At 46.3% G+C, this 20,971-nt stretch overlaps 1 protein-coding gene across 1 annotated transcript in view; it reads left to right on the forward strand.

Moving 5' to 3' along the window:
• LOC132405928 (voltage-dependent P/Q-type calcium channel subunit alpha-1A-like) overlaps positions 1-20,971 on the forward strand; it is a 393,641-nt gene that overhangs the window by 208,565 nt on the left and 164,105 nt on the right. Inside the window, exons 20-25 of the mRNA XM_059990909.1 lie at positions 2,071-2,934; positions 9,212-9,678; positions 11,693-11,834; positions 14,247-14,376; positions 18,034-18,093; positions 18,873-18,979. Of these exons, the coding sequence (XP_059846892.1) occupies positions 2,071-2,934; positions 9,212-9,678; positions 11,693-11,834; positions 14,247-14,376; positions 18,034-18,093; positions 18,873-18,979 (1,770 nt within the window). The remainder of the gene's footprint in view (positions 1-2,070; positions 2,935-9,211; positions 9,679-11,692; positions 11,835-14,246; positions 14,377-18,033; positions 18,094-18,872; positions 18,980-20,971) is intronic.

Raw genomic sequence — 20,971 nt, forward strand, 5'->3', positions numbered from 1 at the left:
TCAAAAATATCTTTCAGAGAAGGAAATTTTACCCGGTTTGACTAACGTGTGAGGTGAGACCCACAACAGCCCCCTGCAATGGCCCGGAGATCAACTGAGAGGTTGAGTGGTCTGCCTGCTTCTTGTAAAGCAAATACCTGACCCACAAGGTCCAGAGTTTCTGATAGGTTGAGCCTGACTGATGTTGAGTAACTGGTCTCTTAGAACGTTCTGACATGGTCTTACTATATGTCAGAGCGTGAGCTATGTGGCAAGAAGGTTCACCCTATATTACTCCTAAAACAACACAAATCATGGGCAGAGCTAAAAGAGAACAATTGCAACTGTTGTTACCCATTTCCTACCTGACAAAGCAGCTCACACTGAACTTTGTGCATTTAACTAATTGCATGCTGCATGGAATGCACTGGATTTTATTTGCAGTTGGGTAAGTAGATCTACACGAAGCCTGCCAACAGCTGCCACTGCATTGTTGAGTGCCTGTACTTCTCCTCTTCACTGTTTTGTGCTCTGGGTGTGCTCTCGGTTTGAAAATCAGATCATGGGAAATGTATTTGTGAACGTCTTACAGCGATACATTCTGTTCGCTGCTGTGATAATCATTGGTCCTTAAAACTTTGCTCATTGGGGAATCTGGGAAGAAGGGGTTAGAGTTGGAAAAACAGGTGGGCCTTTTCAGAATGAAATTTGAAAAGTCTTCCACATGCCAAGTCTGGCAGATGCTCAGAGCATCCTTCCGGAAGTGAAAGTCACTGCCCAAATAATAATTAATTTTAAAACTAACATCGGTGGATTTTTGTTCTCTCTTAAATTCCAATAATTTGGCATCTTCAGTACTTTGATGGTGCTGATTTCCCAGTGTTTTGGATATTACTCCCGTTTGATCTACCACACATTTCCAATTCACTTTTTAAAGTCTTAAATAGTCATATAATCAAAATCCAGTGAACCTGGTGAGTTTAATCTGAGAGCAAGAAATGGGGCCCTGGTGAGTTTAAAAGGCGTGTGAGAAACAGCACCCAGTGATCAAAAGCTGAGCCACTGGGATTTTTGAACAATTGAATAGCAAATTATTGATATTAGGAGACATGGGGTTAAATCACAGACATCCATAATGCTGTTGGATAGTGAGGCAGGCTTGCCAGTCTGCTGACCTCTGCCTGTTCATGGGTTTCAATATTGTCCTCACCTTTTCCCCTACCTGCACGCCTCCCCCCCCCCCCACAAATTCTAGTCTTTTAGAATTTTCCTTTTCTTCGTTTAATAGGACAGACCATTCAGCCCTTTGAGAATGAAATAAATTCGTAACTAACCATGTGCTTAATTGATTTACCTACCTTGTTGTCAAATCTTTTGATATTCAACAATCTGTTAATCTTAGCCAGAATATACTCAGCAACTGAGTCTCCAAAGACACAGGGATAGATAATTTACAACATTCACAATCCAACGAAGAAATTCTTTCTCATCTTAATCCTACTTTTCTAGGCCTCAGTACCTGACTATCCAATTAGAAGATACAGCAGCAAAATCAGGCCATTCATCCAATCCAGTCTGCTCGCCATTCATTTGTGGTCAATTTCTTTTCAATTCCGTTCCCCAACCTTCTTCCTGTAACTCTTAACCCCTTTAACAGATCAAGAACCTATTGATTGCAAGTTTGATACACCCTCCATGGTAACGAATTCATGTGAGAAAGTGTAAGATTTTCAGGGTATTTTGCAGGGTGGTTAGCTGAATTCTCTGTTAATTTCTGTAAGTCCCTTGATGCATGGTGGCAGGCTGCAAGTAAAGGAATCTATCTAATAACTTCAGGATCATTGACAGTAACTTAAAGACTTGCGCATTAAACCACAAGCATGGAATTCCCAATGCCAATGTCACTTTCACCGAGTAGCGGTGGTGAACGTTTGTCATCCCATCGCCATTACAGCTAGAAGGTCCAGGGAAAAGTTGACCACTGGGTCTGAGTCCTGTAACTTCATAGTCTTATATGTAATATTGCTATGGGCAGGGAGGTTTTGTTAACTCTGTTGACAGACAACCTGATAATATCCAGTTTCCTTTCAGGAAGGAGCAACAGAAGAACCAGAAACATGGGAAGACGGTATGGGAGCAGCGGATGAGTGAGATGAGGAAGCAGAATTTGCTGACCAGCCGGGAGGCCATTTACAATGAGCTGGACCCTGACGAGAGGTGGAAGATGGCCTACTCCATGAATATCCGCCGGGACATGAAGACCCACATGGACCGGCCTCTGGTGGTGGATCCTCAGGAGAACAGAAACAACAACACGAACAAAACCAGGCCTTCGGAGCCCACTGTGGACCAGCGCAGCAGTCATCAGAGGGCAGAGGAATTCCTGAGAAAGCAGGCACGCTACCACGACCCCAACAAGGACAGGACTCTTGAGAGGGAGGTGGGAATGGTGGAGCAGGGTGAGAGGATCAGGAGGTATCGTAGCAACAGTAAAGAAGGGGAGCAGAACCGAGACGGAGTGCCAAGGGATGTGGAGTACCGGCCGAGAGAGCAGGAGGGGAACCAGGAGAGGAATGTGAGGGATGGGGACTGTGAACGGAGCCAGGCCAATGAGCCCACGCACAGGCGGCACCAGCACAGGCCAGGGGGGAGCAAGGAAGGGAGAAGCAGCTCGTCACGGGCTGAGGGCGACCGGGAGCGGCGCCACAGGGCGCACCGGCGCGGTGTGGAGGCCCACGATGCCGGCGGGATGGAGGACGGTGTCAAAGGCGAGAGGCGCTCAAAGCACAGGGACGGCACGCGTGGCAGCAGGGAGGGCAAAGACGGAGAGCATACAGAAGGTGTGGAGAGGCGCAGGCGGAACCGGCACGCTCAATCCACATATGACAACGACGGCAAGAAAGAGAGGGAGGACAAAGACCCAGCGTCAAAGGAGAGGAGGCACCGGCGGAAAAAGTACGTGACGTTTTAAAGTGATTGCATCTCAAAATGGAAAACGGAGATTGGGTCAGAAAGTCATTTGGCTAACTCATTAGTGTCTGTCTCTGACACTGGTTCACTGTTACTGTTACATTGTACGTTAGATCAAAGGACCAGAGATAAACCCTTGACCACACCAACCAACACGCTAACAAACTTAAACATTTGAGATTTGAGCTCCTTAAGCCTGCACTATACCACCCCAGTGTCTGCACTATACCACCCTTGTGCACGGTACAATCCTGGTGTCTGCAGTATACCATCCCTCTGCACTATACCACCCCCAGTGTCTGCACTATACACCCCAGTGTCTGCACTATACACCCCAGTGTCTGCACTATACCCACCCCTGTGTCTGCACTATACCACCCTTGTGCACTATACACCCCAGTGTCTGCACTATACCACCCCAGTGTCTGCACTATACCACCCTTGTGCACGGTACAATCCTGGTGTCTGCAGTATACCATCCCTCTGCACTATACCACCCCCAGTGTCTGCACTATACACCCCTGTGTCTGCACTATACCACCCTTGTGCACTATACACCCCAGTGTCTGCACTATACCACCCCTGTGCGCAATACAATCCTGGTGTCTGCACTATACACCCCTGTGTGCGGTACAATCCTGGTGTCTGCACTATACCCACCCCAGTGTCTGCACTATACCACCCAGTGTCTGCACTATACCCACCCCAGTGTCTGCACTATACACCCCAGTGTCTGCACTATACCACCCCTGTGCGCAGTACAATCCTGGTGTCTGCACTATACCCACCCCAGTGTCTGCACTATACCCACCCCAGTGTCTGCACTATACCCACCCCAGTGTCTGCACTATACCACCCCAGTGTCTGCACTATAACCATCCCAGTGTCTGCACTATACCCACCCCAGTGTCTGCACTATACCCACCCCAGTGTCTGCACTATACCACCCCAGTGTCTGCAGTATACCCACCCCAGTGTCTGCACTATACCACCCCAGTATCTGCACTATACCCACCCCAGTGTCTGCACTATACCCACCCCAGTGTCTGCACTATACCACCCCAGTGTCTGCAGTATACCCACCCCAGTGTCTGCACTATACCACCCCAGTGTCTGCACTATAACCACCCCAGTGTCTGCACTATACCACCCCAGTGTCTGCACTATACCCACCCCAGTGTCTGCAGTATACCATCCCTGTGCACTATACACCCCAGTGTCTGCACTATACCCACCCCAGTGTCTGCACTATACCACCCCAGTGTCTGCACTATACCACCCCAGTGTCTGCACTATAACCACCCCAGTGTCTGCACTATACCACCCAGTGTCTGCACTATACCACCCAGTGTCTGCAGTATACCATCCCTGTGCACTATACACCCCAGTGTCTGCACTATACCACCCCAGTGTCTGCACTATACCACCCCAGTGTCTGCACTATACCCACCCCAGTGTCTGCACTATACCCACCCCAGTGTCTGCACTATACCACCCAGTGTCTGCACTATACCCACCCCAGTGTCTGCACTATACACCCCAGTGTCTGCAGTATACCATCCCTGTGCACTATACACCCCAGTGTCTGCACTATACACTCCAGTGTCTGCACTATACCCACCCCAGTGTCTGCACTATACACCCCAGTGTCTGCACTATACCCACCCCAGTGTCTGCAGTATACCCACCCTAGTGTCTGCACTATACCACCCCAGTGTCTGCACTATACCCACCCCAGTGTCTGCACTATACCACCCCAGTGTCTGCACTATAACCACCCCAGTGTCTGCACTATACCACCCCAGTGTCTGCACTATACCCACCCCAGTGTCTGCACTATACCCACCCCAGTGTCTGCACTATACACCCCAGTGTCTGCACTATACCACCCCAGTGTCTGCACTATACCCACCCCAGTGTCTGCACTATACACCCCAGTGTCTGCACTATACCACCCCAGTGTCTGCACTATACACCCCAGTGTCTGCAGTATACCATCCCTGTGCACTATACGCCCCAGTGTCTGCACTATACACTCCAGTGTCTGCACTATACCCACCCCAGTGTCTGCACTATACCACCCCAGTGTCTGCACTATACCACCCCAGTGTCTGCACTATACACCCCAGTGTCTGCAGTATACCATCCCTGTGCACTATACACCCCAGTGTTTGCACTATACCCACCCCAGTGTCTGCAGTATACCCACCCTAGTGTCTGCACTATACCACCCCAGTGTCTGCACAATACCACCCCTGTGCACTGTACCATCCTGGTGTCTGCACTACACTACCCCGGTGTCTACGCTATACCATCCCGAAGCTTTAGAGATTGTGGAAGCTGTGGAACCAAATTGCAGAATGAAAGGTTCCAGAAGCTGCAAAATAAACAATTGTTCAAATAGCTAAATTTAATATCAGAGAATGTACACAGTACACAACCTGAAATTCTTACTCTTCACAGACATCCATAACCAAGAAACCCCATAGAATGAATGTTAGGAACTTCAAAGCCCCAAATCCCATCTCTCTCTCTCCCCCTCTCCCTCTCACTCCCTCTTTCTCCCTCTCTCTCTCTCCCTCTCCCTTGCTCTCTCTTCCTCCCTCCCCTCTACCCCAGCACCCTTTTCCATGTTCTGGCAGCCCCCTCATCCCTTTTCTTCCTCTTCCCCACCCTCATGACTTGCTCATTTATTCCAAGGTTTGCTGTCCCTGCCTGTGAGTTTCCTTTGTCAATTCTTCAGGCTTTTATCTCTTCCACCTAGTGTCTCCTAGTTTTTGACATCATTCCCTTCCATCACCCTCCCCCTCCCTCCTAGCTGCCCCCTCTCACCTAGCATCTGCCAGCTTGTGCACCTTCCCCTCCCTCTATATTTTTATTCTACTTCTGCCCCTTGGTCTAAAACATAAGCTGTTTATTTCCTCCACAGATGCTATCTGACTTGCTGAATTCTTGAGTGTGTTGCAACCCACGCAAAAGGCTGAAAGAACTCTGAGAGAAATAGTCAGCTGACATTTTGGTTTGAGATCCTTCATCTTCACTCCATGGATTACTCTCCGCAGATATTGTCTGATCCACTCAGTTTCCCTGGCACTTTTTGTCTTGCTCCTGATTCCAGCATCTGCAGCTTCTTGTGTCTCCAGAGTGTAAATGATTGATGTTTGTCAGTCAGACCTGGTGTTTATTTTGTCTATCAGTCCAACCCTGTCAGTCAAACCTGGTGTCCATTTTGTCAATCAAACCCCTGTCAGTCGAACCTGGTGTCTATTTTGTCCATCAGTCAAACCCCTATCAGTCAGACCTAGTGTCTACATTGCTGTCAGTGACCCAGACTGAATTTAAGTGAAAATATCCTCAATTCACTGCAGTTTTCTGTTTGGAGGTATTACCTTGCTTTGAGAAGAGGTCATGCCATTCATGTACTTCTTAAATAAATTTTGTTTTCTGCGGAAACTTCCTTTGTTTGCTAAACAACAGAACGTCAGCTGTGGGCAGTGACCTCTGGAATGTAGCGGGGATCAGTGGCAGGCCAGAATGGCCTGAGGTGAGAGGGAGTGTGACCCCTATCAAGCCTCAGTGTTGGGGCAGCACAGTAGTGCAGTGTCTAGCACGATGCTTTACAGCAACACACACAAAATGCTGGAGGAACTCAGCAGGCCAGGCAGCATCTATGGAAAAAAGTACAGTCAGCATTCTGGGCAACATTGCAGTCAACGGCGTGAGCTCTGTTTGGCCCTTTAACTAAAGGTGGAGGCCCAAGAGCCGGCCGATGCTGGAATTCTGAGGCAGAACTGAGTTGCCTGACCCGCTGCTTTTGTCCAGCAGCTTCGATTGAGCCCCTGAAAAGGACAATGGTTTCAGGGAATGACTTTTTACCACCACTGAAAGTTGGGGGATTTTTTCATCATACAAAAAAAGTGCTGGAGAGAACAAAATTCCCACTGTCCAAAGACATACTGGGTGGGTTCATTGGTCACTGTAAATTGTCCCGTGATGACGATCGGCTTTTTCAGGATTGTCGAGGGTTGCAGAGGCAGTGTGGCTCAAAGAGTCAGAAGACCCTACTCCGTGTTTCATTGCATAATTAATTGATAGATAGATAAATAAAATAAAAAAACAAACAAACAAACAGATTTAAACGTATGTTGAGTGTCGGAAAACAGGAATAATCCTGGAAACGAGTGTGTGGAATGAGCTGCCTGAGCAAGTGGTGATGCCATTTCAATTTCCATGTTTAAGAAAAGTTTGGTTGGTATGTGGATGGGAGAGGTGGACGGCTATGGGCCGAAGGGCCTGTTTCTGTGCTGTAGCTTTCTGTGACTCTGCATCTCATTTCTTGGGCAGCTGGGTAGTGTAGCAGTTAGCATAACGCTAGCAACATGGGCTGAACCCTGCTGCTGTCTGTACGTTCTCCCCATGACCGCAGGGGTTCCCTCCAGGTTCTCCAGTTACCGCTCACATTTCAAAGGTGTACTGGTTAGTAAGTTAATTGCTCATGTGGGTGTAAATATACAGTGTAGCCTTTTTGGGCCTGTTACTGTGCTGTATCTCTAAATAAAGACATGCAGGAGCGTGTGCTAAATTGCTAATTTATTTATTTAACCCATTTTTCAGCAGCACAGCACCATCTTTATTTGGAATTGTGAGAATGAATTTCTAGCCCTCTGTTCTTACTGGGATAGTATAAGGCCGGATAAACTTGGATTGTTTTAGTGCAGGGGTTCCCAAACTGGGATCCATAAACCCCTTACTTAATGGTATTGGCCCATGGCATAAAAATGGTTGGAAACCCCTGGTTTTGAGCCAAACAGCATGGAAACAGGCCTTTAAGTTCAAGTCAGTCCATGCTGTCCCATCTGCCTGTGTTTAGCCCATTAACCCTCTCAACTTCCCCTATTCATGGACTTACCTAGATGGTTTTTAAATGTTGCTCCTGTGCCCACCTCAAATACAGTATATGGCAGCTCATTCCAAATACTATACACTTGAAGAAGCTGCTCCAGTGTTCCTTTTAAATCTCTCACCTCTGATCTTAACCTACACCCTCTTGTTTTAGCACCCCCCACCCCACACCCTGGGAAAAAGGCTACGTGCTTTCATGTGCCTCTCATAATCTTATATACGTCTAGCTCTCTCCAAATATACACAACATACTAGCAAATCCTATTCTGCGCTCTTTCTAATTTAATAATATCTGTCTTATAACTACAGTATGTCAATAAAACTCCAGGTGTGTCCTTCTAACATCTATATAGCTGCAACATAAATTCTGAATTCCTATACTCAGTGCCCTGCCTGATGATGGCCTGGGTGCCAAATGCCTTTTTCACCATCTTGCCCACCTGTGACATTGCTTTCAACAAACTGTGCATGAACTCCTGGGCATCTCTGTCCCATTGTACTCCACAGGGCCCTACTGTTCACTGTGTAAGTCCTACCCCAGTTTGAACTCCGAAGACGCAATACCTCACATTTATCCGGTTTGAAAGCTATTTGCCAATTCTCAGCCTGCATACCTAACCCCTGTTAGAGATGGGACAAACTGGGATTGTTCTCTCTGGAGCATTTGAAGTTGAGGGGAGACCTGAAAAGGGCTCATAAAATTAGGAGAGACATGGACAGAGTAGGCAGTTGATAGCTGCAAGGAGAGAATGGGCAAACGTGGGTTTTCTTCTCTGCGGCATTGGGGGCCAAGGGGTGAACCAATGGAAGTACGTACATAAATAGGGCTGATAGTCAAAGTCTTTTCCCGGGTTGAAATGTCTAATCCTAAAGACAAGCGGAGAAACATTTAGAGGAGATACAGTATATGTGACAAGTTTGATTACACTGAGAGAGAAAGATAGGTAGATGCCTGGAATGTCCTGCCAGCGTTAGCAGTGGCATTTGAGGCATTTAAACAGACACATGACTGTGCAGGGAAGGGAGGGATCAGGCTGATGGGATGGTGGATGCTGGTTCGATTTCTACATTTAAGAGAAGTTTGGATAGGTACATGGATGGGGGAGAGGGGTTGGTGAGGTCAAGTAGGGCTGTGATCAATGGGATTAGGCAGAATGATAGTACAGCATGGACTAGATGGGCCAAAGGGCCTGTGTCTGTGTTGTAGTTCTTTATGACTGCATTTAATTTGGCATTGTGCTTAGTGCAAGTACTTTGGGCTGATGGGCTTGTTCCTGTGCTGTACTGCTCAACACTCTCTGTTGAAACTCCTGATAGGAGCTATCCTGCTCTGATTTCTAATTCCATGTTATTGTTAAAGGGAGAGCCAAGGGAACGCTCCTCCCGCACCTGCAGGCCTCAACTTGTCCACCACACGGCCGGTACAGCAGGACATCAGCAGGCAGAATGGACAGCACGCTGAGGATATGGACAACCTCCGGAACAGCAAGCTGGCAACACAACCTGTTAATCCCAGGAACACCAACAACCCCAGGGATGCAGCCAATCCCACCAACCCCCCAGACCCCTCCAGTCTTAATAACTCTGGAAAAATCGGAAACCACACTAACCCTCCTAATCCCAGTAACCCCTCCAATCCACTCAGCACGGCCAATCGCAAGGCCCCCACCACTACGCCTGGAAATCCGACCAATCCCGGAAACCCCAAAAATCCAGAGAATAACCTTATCCTGACCAACCCAACCAGTCCCAACAATCCAACGAAGGCCATCCAGAAGCCCGATCACACAACTATAAACATCCCATTCGCTGACCCTACTCTACAAGGTAAGGCTGTGAGAAAACTCTGATAATCTGGCATCCAATTACTCGGAATTCCCGACGGTTCAGTATCTGGTGCGCTCATTAGTCCGGAGTATGGGTTGGGAATTTAGACTGCAGTGGGGCTGTGCAAACAGCTGGGTCCCGTGTTAGTGGTGGGAAAATGGAAGGTTAGTGTAAAACAGACAGAAATTGAATCTTACAAGACAAACTCACCAGGATCTGTTTCCTGCTCCTTTAAAATTCACAGGGTACCGAGGGTTATTTGCTGCAGTACTGTGTAACAAAGGAAAATAAAAGTGTGTTCAAGTTTCAATATCAGTAACTTATAATAATACTGAAAATCTACTTGTGCTGGACTACAAAAAAATTGAGAGCCCCTCTCTAAGAAGGGGTCTGCTGCCATTGGCCTGTGCTCACTGGAGTTTAGAAGAATAAGGGGGATCTCATTGAAACCTATTGCACATTGAAAGCTCTAGATAGAGTGGAGATGAAGAGGATGCTTCCTGTAGCGGGGCACAGAGGGCACAGCCTCAGAATACAAGGATGTCCCTTTAGAGCAGAGTTGAGGAGGAGTGTATTTTACCAGAGGGTGGTGAATCTGTAGAATTCATTGTCATGGATGCTAGGTGGGAGGGGTGCTATTCATTGGGTATACTTAACGTGGAGGTTGATAGGTTCTTGATTAGTAAGGGCATCAAAGATTACAAGGAGAATGGGGTTGAGAGGGATCAGCCATGATGGAATGGTGGAGCATACTCTTCGGGCAAATGGCCTGTGTCTGCTCCCATGTCTTGTGGTCTTATGAATAAGATAGATAGTTAGAACCTTTTTCCCAGATGTTAGAGAGCCTGCATTTAGAGTGAGAAGGGGAGATTTTACTGGAGAGGTTCCGGGTAAATAATTTTTTTACACTGATTGCCAGGGGCGATGAAGCAGACATGACAGTGGTGTTTAAGAGGCTTTTAGACAGGCACATACAGCGAATGGAGAAGGTGAAAGATGTGCAGGTAAAAGAGATTTAGTTTAATTTGGCGTTGTGTACAGAATAGACCTTGTGGGCCGAAGGGACCTGCTCATGGCTCACTGTTCAATGTTCTCTAACTGGAGGATTATAGGGACTGGCTAAGCTGGGGTTGTTTCCTTTGAAACAGTGGAAGCCCGGGGAAATTTAAATGAACATTATAAATTACTCAGAGGCCTTCTCAGGCCTACAAAGTTTCTCTGAGCATTTATTTATGTAAATGGGTAGAAAATTAGATGTGAGTTAATGGCTTAATGTTTTCCTCCAGACATTGGTGATTTTCTGGAACCCATTTCACTGGTGACAGAAACTTTCACCACATTATATAACAGCTGGGAAGGTGCTTGTGCCGAGTGATGGCATCCCAGGACAAGAGCTACGATGAGGGGAAGTCTCAGTTGTTCTTCCTTGGCTTTCAGGTAGATGGAATGGCCCCCTCTAATCTTGGGATACAGGAATAGCCCAAGGGAAGGAAACAGCTCCAAATTAGGCAATGGGTGAGTCAGCACCAGGTCGGCTGGAGTGACCACATTGAGTGGAGCCCTTTCCTGAGTAGGGATGTAGCCAATCAGGAAGCAAAAGATAACAAAGCAAATGGATGGAGGAACTCAGCGGTTCAGGCAGTATCTGCAGAGACAAAGGGGTAGTTGACGTTTCAGGACAAGAGTCCGCACCGGGACTGAATGAGTAGAGGCGAGGGGTCTGGCAGGGGCCATTAGGTGATTGGTGGTACCAAGTGAGGAGAGACGTGTTGGGGGAAGGTGGAGCTGTGTGAGGTGGTGGTGCGTGACAGCTGGAGCCAGTTTGAGGATGCAGAGAAGGAAGGTAGAGACAGAGGTGATTGATACTGGAGGAGTGATGGGCTGATGGAACTGGATGGAGAAGGGTGAGCCAAGGAAGAAGAAACCCAGATGGATATGAGTTTGAGTGCTACTCTTGCAGCCTGATGTGAACTACAAACCAAGCAATGAGACTATTCCCATTCTGTTTCCTCAGTGAATAAGAATGCAAACACAGATGCCGTGCCCACAAAGGAAGAGGAAAAGAAAGAAGAGGAGGGGGTGAAAGCTGATGACGATGACGGTCCAAAACCAATGCCACCCTACAGCTCCATGTTCATCCTGAGCACCACCAACCCGTAGGTCTCCCCTGACAACTATCTGACCTAACGCTACTTAACTGCGAAACCCTGCATGGCCAGGCTCGCTGGGTTCCCCAGCCACTGCCATTAAAGTAAATGGAGTTGCTGTTGGGATTTCTCTCCCTTGTTAATGTATTCCTGAGATCTGGGCATCAGTAGCATTTAGAACTCTTCAGTTAATGTAAGGCTCTGTGCATAAGAAAGGTTGGAAACCCTGATTTACATTTACGTAGTGCTAAGGCGTGACACCGGGCTCTTCAGCTCAACCAGCCCATTGTGTCCACTAAGCTAGTTCCATTTGCCCACATATGGCGCATATCCCGCTATACCCCTCCTATCCACATACTTATCCAAATGTCTTTTAAAATCATTGTACCTGCTTCTTAGGCTCCTTCACTCTTTCACCACTCCTGCTACTGCTTTGCACAGACTTGAAATTCCAAACACTCCTATAAACTTCAAGTTAGTGAAACTGGAGGCTATATCCTTGTTTGTACCACGTTCTGACCCCCATCACCTACCATGCTCACTGACCCACTCTGCCTCCCAGTTTGGTGTTGCCTTGTCATTAAAATTCCCAGCCTTTTTCTCAAATCCCAGCTCTCTCTAGATCAGGGGCTCACAACGATTTTTGCTCCAGATAATCTCTTCCAGACTCTCAGCCCTTCAGCATGTTGCTCTTTCTAAGTGTAACCACAGTACCACTGGTGCTCAGCAAACACTTACTGACATCCCCTCTTCACATCTTTGCATACCTTCTGTCGCAAAGCACAGAAATAGGCCCTTTGGCCCAACTGGACCATGCCAACTAAGACTCACATCTAAACTAGTCTTACTTTCCCAGATTTTACCCATATCCCTCTAAATATTCCCTATCCATGTGTTGTGACTGCAAACAAAGTCACTGAAGAGACACTGAAGCTAGTGGATGTAGAAGCCTTCATTCAGCAACAGGCACCATAGTTGAGACACTCTTTGAAGAAGAAGCTTACCTGACCCAGGATTGCATGACATTTTTATATGCTAAAGGTCGAAGGTAACAGCAGGACAGTTCTATAGTACAATGTATCTGCAATGCTTTCTTTGAATTATGTATAACTTTCAAACCTCCTTCTTCACACCTGGACTTCAAACACTCAAATTGAATCTTAATCGGCATTGTATGTATCTCTCTCTCTCTCTCTCTCTCCCTCTCCCTCCCCCTCCCCCTCCCCCCCTCACTAGACACACACACACACACACACACACACACACACACACACACACACACACACATTCTCACACATACACACACACTCACTCACACACACACTCACACACACACACACACACACACACCACACACACACACACACACCACACACACACTCACACACACTCTCACACACACACACACCACACACACACACACACACACACACACACACACACACACACACACACACACACACACACACACACACACACACACACACACCACACACACACACTTTCCTGGTCTGCAATCAACCCCTATCTGCAGCTCCAGGGAGACTATCATTCAGAGCTGCATTTTAAATTCAATTTACAATGCTCATTCAGATCTGATAACTGGTTGCTGTTGAAATTAATATTCGTTATACAGTATACCTCTCCAGAGTACACCATAACACTGTGTATCTCTCCAGTATCTTTCAAATATAGTTAGCTAAGTGAGTTGCTTTCACAATAACTGTTGAATACTAGGGCTTACACAGGTCTGGAAAGCAACTAATCTCAACACTGTCCCACTTCCAACTCACCCTATCACAAGCACTGTTTCCCTGCCAACATCTCCACCCTTCTTCCCCAGCAACAGCCTGAAGTTAACCAGCTTGTTGACATTAGTCATGTTATCAGTATCACCGGCTCTCAGTGCCATCAGCCTGCATCAACCTCGTGATAAGTCGTATCATGTTTATTATCAAGTGTTGATCAAATAAGTAATAAAAGGCATCTTGTCAAGGAGACTAAAAATATTAATAATAGATGCAAGGAAATGTAGTGGAGACATGACAGACTGCTGACACTGGATCCTGGAGAAACACACAGAGTGTACACCCATCAAAAACATCCTCAGATGTTAGCTCAGTTAATACTCCCAGATCAGACTTGCCCAGGCATCACCCTTGAAGATGACAGAGTTTGCCATCGAAGCGTTGGTTATAATTGATCATTTTCACCCAGCTGGAAGCTCCAGAAGAGTTTACTTGACATAGACGCTGGGAGAGCAGTGGGTCCTTCCTTTAGCTCGGTCGTTCAATATCTTCTTGTGTCATTGTTCCTTGATCATGTAACTATGTTATTCAAAGGGAGGTGGCTGGACTGGCTTCCAAACTGGTTAAATTTACTGCTGCAGTAAACCTCTTTGCTATGAAATCCTTTCGACAGACTGCGCAGAGCGTGTCATTACATCGTGACCCTCCGCTACTTTGAGATGTGCATCCTGATGGTCATCGCCATGAGCAGCATCACGCTGGCCGCAGAAGATCCCGTCCAGCCCAACGCCACCAGGAACAATGTGAGTTTCCAGCTTCCCCAAGAAAGATTTCTGTGACTCTGTCACGCCAGGCTCACTCTGACATTAGAGGTAACACAAGTAAGAGGAGTGGGTGAAGGAAGTTAATGGCAGGTGTGCAGTTCTGGTCGCCCCATTACAGGCACGACATAAAGACTTTGGAAAGAGTACAGCAGAGCTTCGTCAGGATGCTGCCTGGGTTGGAGTATGTGATCTATAAGGAGAGGTTGTACAAACTTCGGTTGTTCTCACTAGAGTGTCAGGGCTGAGGGGAGATGTGATAGACATTTATAAGATTATACAAAAAAATAGAGTAGATAATCAATCTTTTCCCCAGGAGAAATGTCAAGTGTGCATTTAAGGTTAAAAGTTTGAAGGAGATGTGGAGGCAGGTTTTGTAGACAGAAGTAGGTAAGTCCCTGGAACATTCTAGCGGTAGTGGCAGAAACTGATGCAATGGTGGCATTTGATAGGCTTTTAGGCTCTTGGATATGCAGGGAGATAGGGATATGGATCATTTGGTGGCAGAAGAGATTTTGTTTGATTTAGCATCATGTTTGGCACAGACAGTGTGGGCCAAAGGGTCTGTCCCTGTGCTGTATTGTTCCATGTTCTACGCTATCTTCCCAATATTAGTCAAAAACTGCTGTGTTGTGGAGTTCTGTGAAAAGCTAAATTCAAAGTTCAAAGTGCACTTATTACGTATATACAACACAACCTTGAGTTTTGTCTCCTGACAGGCAGCCGCAAAACAAAGAAACCCAAAAGAACCCGCTGACAAAGGACCCTAAACACCCAACTTGCAGAGGAAAAAAATAAAACATGCAAGCAAATACTGTCCGAACTGAAGCCCTCAAAGAGAGTTCGACCACAGACCCTTAGTTCCACGCAGAGCAGAGCAGCGATCTGAACCAGTCCATCCCTCACCTTGGGCCCTGACACCCTGACCTTTTCAACCTGGCCTAGCACCTAAATCATTGCCCAAACTTCAGGTTCAGTCGCTTCAGTACGCTGTGAGGCCTGGACCATGCCGCCCTAACTTAGCCTGTATCCGACCCTTCTGATTCGGACCAGCACTTAAATCAATCGAACCTCGGGTCTTCCTCACTCTTGGCAACTGGTCCGGTGCCTCACCGCTCCTCGGTTCTGTCGCATCAAATCCTCTGGGTCCAAAGGGAAGTTACAGGCTATTGTTCGTAAGTCCAGAACGAGGGGTCACAGTTTAAGAATAAAGGGGAAGAAGCCTTTTAGGACTGAGATGAGGAAAAACTTCTCCACACAGAGAGTAGTGAATCTGTGGAATTCTCTGCCACAGGAAACAGTTGAGGCCAGTTCATTGGCTATATTTAAGAGGAAGTTAGATATGGCCCTTGTGGCTAAAGGGATCGGGGGTATGGAGAGAAAGCAGGTACAGGGTTCTGAGTTGGATGATCAGCCATGATCATACTGAATGGCAGTGCAGGCTCGAAGGGCCGAATGGCCTACTCCCGCACCTATTTTCTATGTTTCTATGATCGTTTACCAAATTAACAAAGTGATTAACAAAGCGTTTAGTTGTTTTCTTTGTTTCCCACCAGCCAGAAGTCACTGAGGTTCACTGGTGCCATCTTAAACCAGAAGCTATTCTTTCATTTCATTCAAATTCTTTCATTTTAAAATTCTCTGTCAAAGAAACATTTGACCATGACTCTCGGGTCTGCTGATAACCTCCTCATGAACCCAAAGTGTTCAGTGACTATGATGCTTCACGTGTTCCATTCTTTTAAATCTGTGTGTCTCCTCTCTACATCGCATGTTTGGTGAGGGGCATCACACCATCGTGGAAGATCAGAGGCAGGGGCCTTTGGTATTGGTTCCGCCTCGAGATGTTGGTGGCTCCTTGTGAGTTCCATTCAGTGGTGTTCTGCAAGGCTTCTACCCGACGTCTTTGCTAAAAATAAGGAATAAACCACTGTATTGATAGGTCACAGAAACCCTGGCTTGACTGAAAGCCATATGCCAAGTGTACAAAGTTACCACACCTAGCGTGCTGTGATCACACTTCAGGCAGGTTATATTGGCCTTCCAAAGAGGACAGCAATAGTTGACCAAGGGTTAAATTCATAAACCAGTGTGTATTCCTAGGATCAACATTCCCACACAGACCTGTCAGTCCACAGACTCCTCCAATGTCAAGTCAAGGCTAAGTGCAAATTACAGGAATAACATTTCATAGTCCTCCAGGCAAGCTCAGCAATGGCAGCATCAACATCAAATTTGGTAACCATTCCCCTCTGTCCCTTTACTCTGTTTCTCCAAAAAAGTTGTTCTTGAGTCTGGTCATCTGGATCACACAAACCATCTCATGACCAGTATCTAATCCCAGCTGGTACAAGGGAGGAAAGTGAATGGCCTTCTCTTTGTGGTGGGATTCTCAATTAGCCTTCCTGAGGCAAACACCATGATGATGGAGTTGATGGCCTTGTTGCAAAGTTTGCAGACAAATGAAGATAGGTGGAAGGACCTAGACAGATTAGGAGAATGGCAGATGGGATGCAGTGTTGGGAAGTGTATGGTCCTCCATTTCAAAAGGATTGACTATTTTCCAAAATGGAGAGAAAATATAAAAAAACTGAGGTGCAAAGGGATTTGGGAGTCCTTGTGCAGGATTCTCTAAAGGTTAATTTGCAGGTTGAGTCTGTGATGATGAAGGGAAATGCAATGTTAGCATTCATTTCAAGAGGACTAGAATATAAAAGCAAGGATGTAATGATGAAACTTTATAAAGCACTGGTGAGGCCTCACTTGGAATATTGTGAGCAGGTTCGGGCTCCTATCTTAGAAAGGATGTGCTGAAACTGGAATGGGTTCAAAGGAGGTTCATGAAAATGATTCCAGAATTGAATAACTTGTCATATGAAGAGCATTTGATGGCTCTGGGCCTGTATTCACTGGAATTCAGAAGAATAAGGGATGATCTCATTGAAACCTATGGAATGTTGAAAGATGTTGATAGAGTGGATGTGGAGAGGATGTTTCCTGTGATGGAAAGCCTAAGTCCAGAGGACACGGACTCAGAATAGAGGGGCATCCTTTTAGAATAGATATGAAGAGGAATTTCCTTAGCCAGAGAGTGGTGAATCTGTGGAATTCATTGGCACAGATGGCTGTGGAAACCAGCCCATTGAATATACATAAAGCAGAGCTTGATAGGTTACAGGGAGGAAATGGGAGAATGGGGTTAAGAGGGAGAATAAATCAGCCATGATGAAAGGCAGATGTTGGTAGATTCTTGATTAGTCAGGGCATGGAGGGATATGAGGAGATGAGGAGCTGAGAGGAAAATTGGATCAGCCATGATGAAATGGCGGAGCAGGTGCAATGGGCCAATTCTGCTCCTGTACCTTATGGTCTTATGTTGGACTGTAGTGCACTTCTAACAGACTGGGTTGTTTTTGGGAATCTGGTGTTCAACATTTGAGTGGTGTGACCTGAAAATCGAGCGGTGTGGTCTGCCTAGAGCAGCCAACCATCGAGCACTGCAATACTGGTGAGAGTCAGCATTAACCCTATCTGTCTGTTTCTTCAGTGAGAGTAAGCAGGCAATTAATCATGATTATTTTTAATTATGACCAACTAAGTGATGGGTTTTGCTCACCATTTTCATTCTTTCTTCCACAGGTTTTGAGATACTTTGACTATGTCTTCACAGGAGTCTTTACTTTTGAGATGGTGATTAAGGTAAGCCAACACTGCATAGTAGGGAATAAGTCACGGAGAAGATGAGGTCCTGACTACGTTGATTCAGGTGTTTGTTATGATGGAAGGGTTACTGCAGGTTTGAAGGTGGCAGAAGAATCTGCCAGAGGAATACTCATAATTCCCTTTGAAACTCAAGACCACCACAGAAGCCATCTCTGTCTCCAATTCATTCCTGATACAGTTGTGCTTCCTCCCAGCAAGTCCCGGGTTTGATCTCCAACACACAAGTTTATGTCAAGCCTGAATTTAAACTAGACTGGGTTTAGCTGTGACTTCCTTCAACAGGAAATAAAGTCGTAGGAAAGTACAGTGCAGAAACGTGCCTTTCAGACCAGCTAGTCCATGCTGAGCCATTTAAACTACCTACCCCCATCAGCCTGCACCGTGACCATTGCCCTCCATACCCCTCCCATCCACGTACCTACCATTCAAACTCCCCTTAAACATTGAACTCAAGCTTGCATGCACCACTTGTTCTGACAGCTCGTTCCATCATGACCCTCTGAGTGTAAAACTTGGCGCTCATGTTCCCCTTAACCTTTTCACTTTTCACCCTTAACTCATGACCTCCAGTTGTAGTGTAGTCCCAACCAACCTCGGTGGGAAAAGCCTTGGAAAATGTCTCAGGATCTTGGAAAATGTGTCAGTTGCTACAGGGCTTGCAGTGCCACTGCCAACCTGCCAGCACCCGGTACAGAATGTGAGGAAGAAAATTTGAAGATCAGCTGAATTTAATTATTTCCTCTGTTTCTTTAAAGATGATTGACCTTGGCTTGGTCCTGCATCAGGGTGCATACTTCAGAGATCTCTGGAACATTCTGGACTTCATCGTTGTCAGTGGGGCACTGGTGGCTTTTGCATTCACGTAAGTATTTTCCCAATCTCCCGTGCCTGCTCGGAAGGGTTTGCTATCCAGGAATGGTGTTTGCGGTGTGTCTGGTTTCCTTAATGGCAGCCTCTCGCAGAGAGGTATGGTATGTGGCCTCTGCTTCTATCTCTATGCCTGCAGAGAGAGGAGGGGATGCATGCGGACTGTACTTAGCAAACATTTCACGTTTTAAGTTTTCATAAGTGTTCAGGGCCAAACTCAGAGGTGTCAGAGCAAGAATAACAATGCCTCGAGACAAATTGTATTTTATCAGCAACATTCACTCACAATAGAAATTCCTAACAATATTAGTTTATGGGAATTTAATGTTTATATTCCATTCATAAAGTCCACTGATGTTAGCCCATTGATTGTACAATAATTGGTCTCTCCTGGAAGGAGATAATGACAATTAGTGCCTGCCTTCCAACCCTGTTATCCTGGTAAATGTATTGTAAGATGCCAGTCTCCATTCCTATTTGCCCTCAGTTTTTTTGTAGGGAGCCCACTGTATAATCTGTCAGGCCTGGGCTACACTTGGCACCCACGTAGCCTTCTTTCCCTGCACAGCTGTGTTCACTGCCATCAGAAGGCTTGGGACATTCTGGCAGGCCATGCAGTTGAAGTGGGATCCCTTTCCTCAGAGCTAAGACAAAGAGATCGTCATACGATTCATGAAGGCCCTGTGCCTGTGAGTTCCCGCGAGCCTGGATTTAAACAGGGATCAAAGTGAGATGTGAAAGGACAGCTTCCACCCGTGGGTCTGTGCCCTTGCCAGTCTGTACCTTCAGGTCACATACCAGGCAATGCATGGGGTGGGGCTGTCAAATAATTCACTCAGAAGCTGGCCCGGATATCAAACCAATCTTGTTGGCATACAGTAGGTGCTTGTTTGGAAGCAAGTCCACGTCCATAAACATTCACTCTCTCCATTCCTGTTAGACTGCAGCGTGTGCCATCTACAAAGTACACTGCAGTTACTTGCGTAGGTGACTCCAACAGCCCTCCCAAATCCAGAAAATCCAGCACCGAGAAAGGGCAAGGGAATATCATATCCTGCCGGTCCCCCTTCACCGCCCTGACTCAAAACTCAAAGTCAGTTTTATTATCAAACTACCTATCTGTTATCATATACAACCCTGAGATTCAATACTCAACAAATCTATAGGATGCTAACTATAATGGGATCAATGAAAGACTACCCAACTAGGGCGTTCAACCAGAGTGCGGAAGACAGCAAACTGTGAAAGTGCAGAAAGAAGAAACGGTCATGGAAATAAATAAACAATAAATATTGAGCACATCAGATGAACAGTCCCTGTTTTAGAAATATGTCCCCTTCACTATCGCTGGGTCTAAGTCTCAAAACCCCCTCACAAATAAATCCCACCTCAACCTCATGCCCACGTACAACGTCCCAAGCCTTCTGGTGGCAGTAGCCTTCGCCAGAAGAGGTATGGTAATTCAAGGTGGCAGTTCACCACCATCTTCTCAAGGGTAATTAGGGATAGGTGATAAATACTGACCTTGCCAGGGACACTTGCATCTTGCAACTGATTTTTTTACAAAATTATTTGCAATCTTCCTCCCCGCCCCCCCCACTTTTGAGAGTTGCATGTTGAAGTGGGGCTGAAAAAAAGAAAAAAAATATATACACTTGTGAAAACACTGAAAGTTGTGAAAATGGCTAAGTAGTGAACCTGGTTTTGATGTTTTTTTCTGAATGCAATGCTGTGATGTAGACAATAGATCAACAGCAACAAGGTTTTGACTATTGGTTGGGGCTTTGTTTGACTGGTCCACTTTAACCAATGAGGTACTGTTGTCAAATAAATTATTCAAATTTCTACTAGTCTTCCATCTGGTCAGCTTCGATTTTCCTTCATTACCTTCACGCACTAATTTCCTCTGTTTTGCGTTGATGATTTGACAGTTTGGACCTTGTGCACCTCTCACTTTTCTACCATCTAATCACCTCCAGCAGCTGGC

Source organism: Hypanus sabinus, chromosome 16 (genome assembly GCF_030144855.1).
Source record: "Hypanus sabinus isolate sHypSab1 chromosome 16, sHypSab1.hap1, whole genome shotgun sequence".
NCBI classification, from domain to species: domain Eukaryota; kingdom Metazoa; phylum Chordata; class Chondrichthyes; order Myliobatiformes; family Dasyatidae; genus Hypanus; species Hypanus sabinus.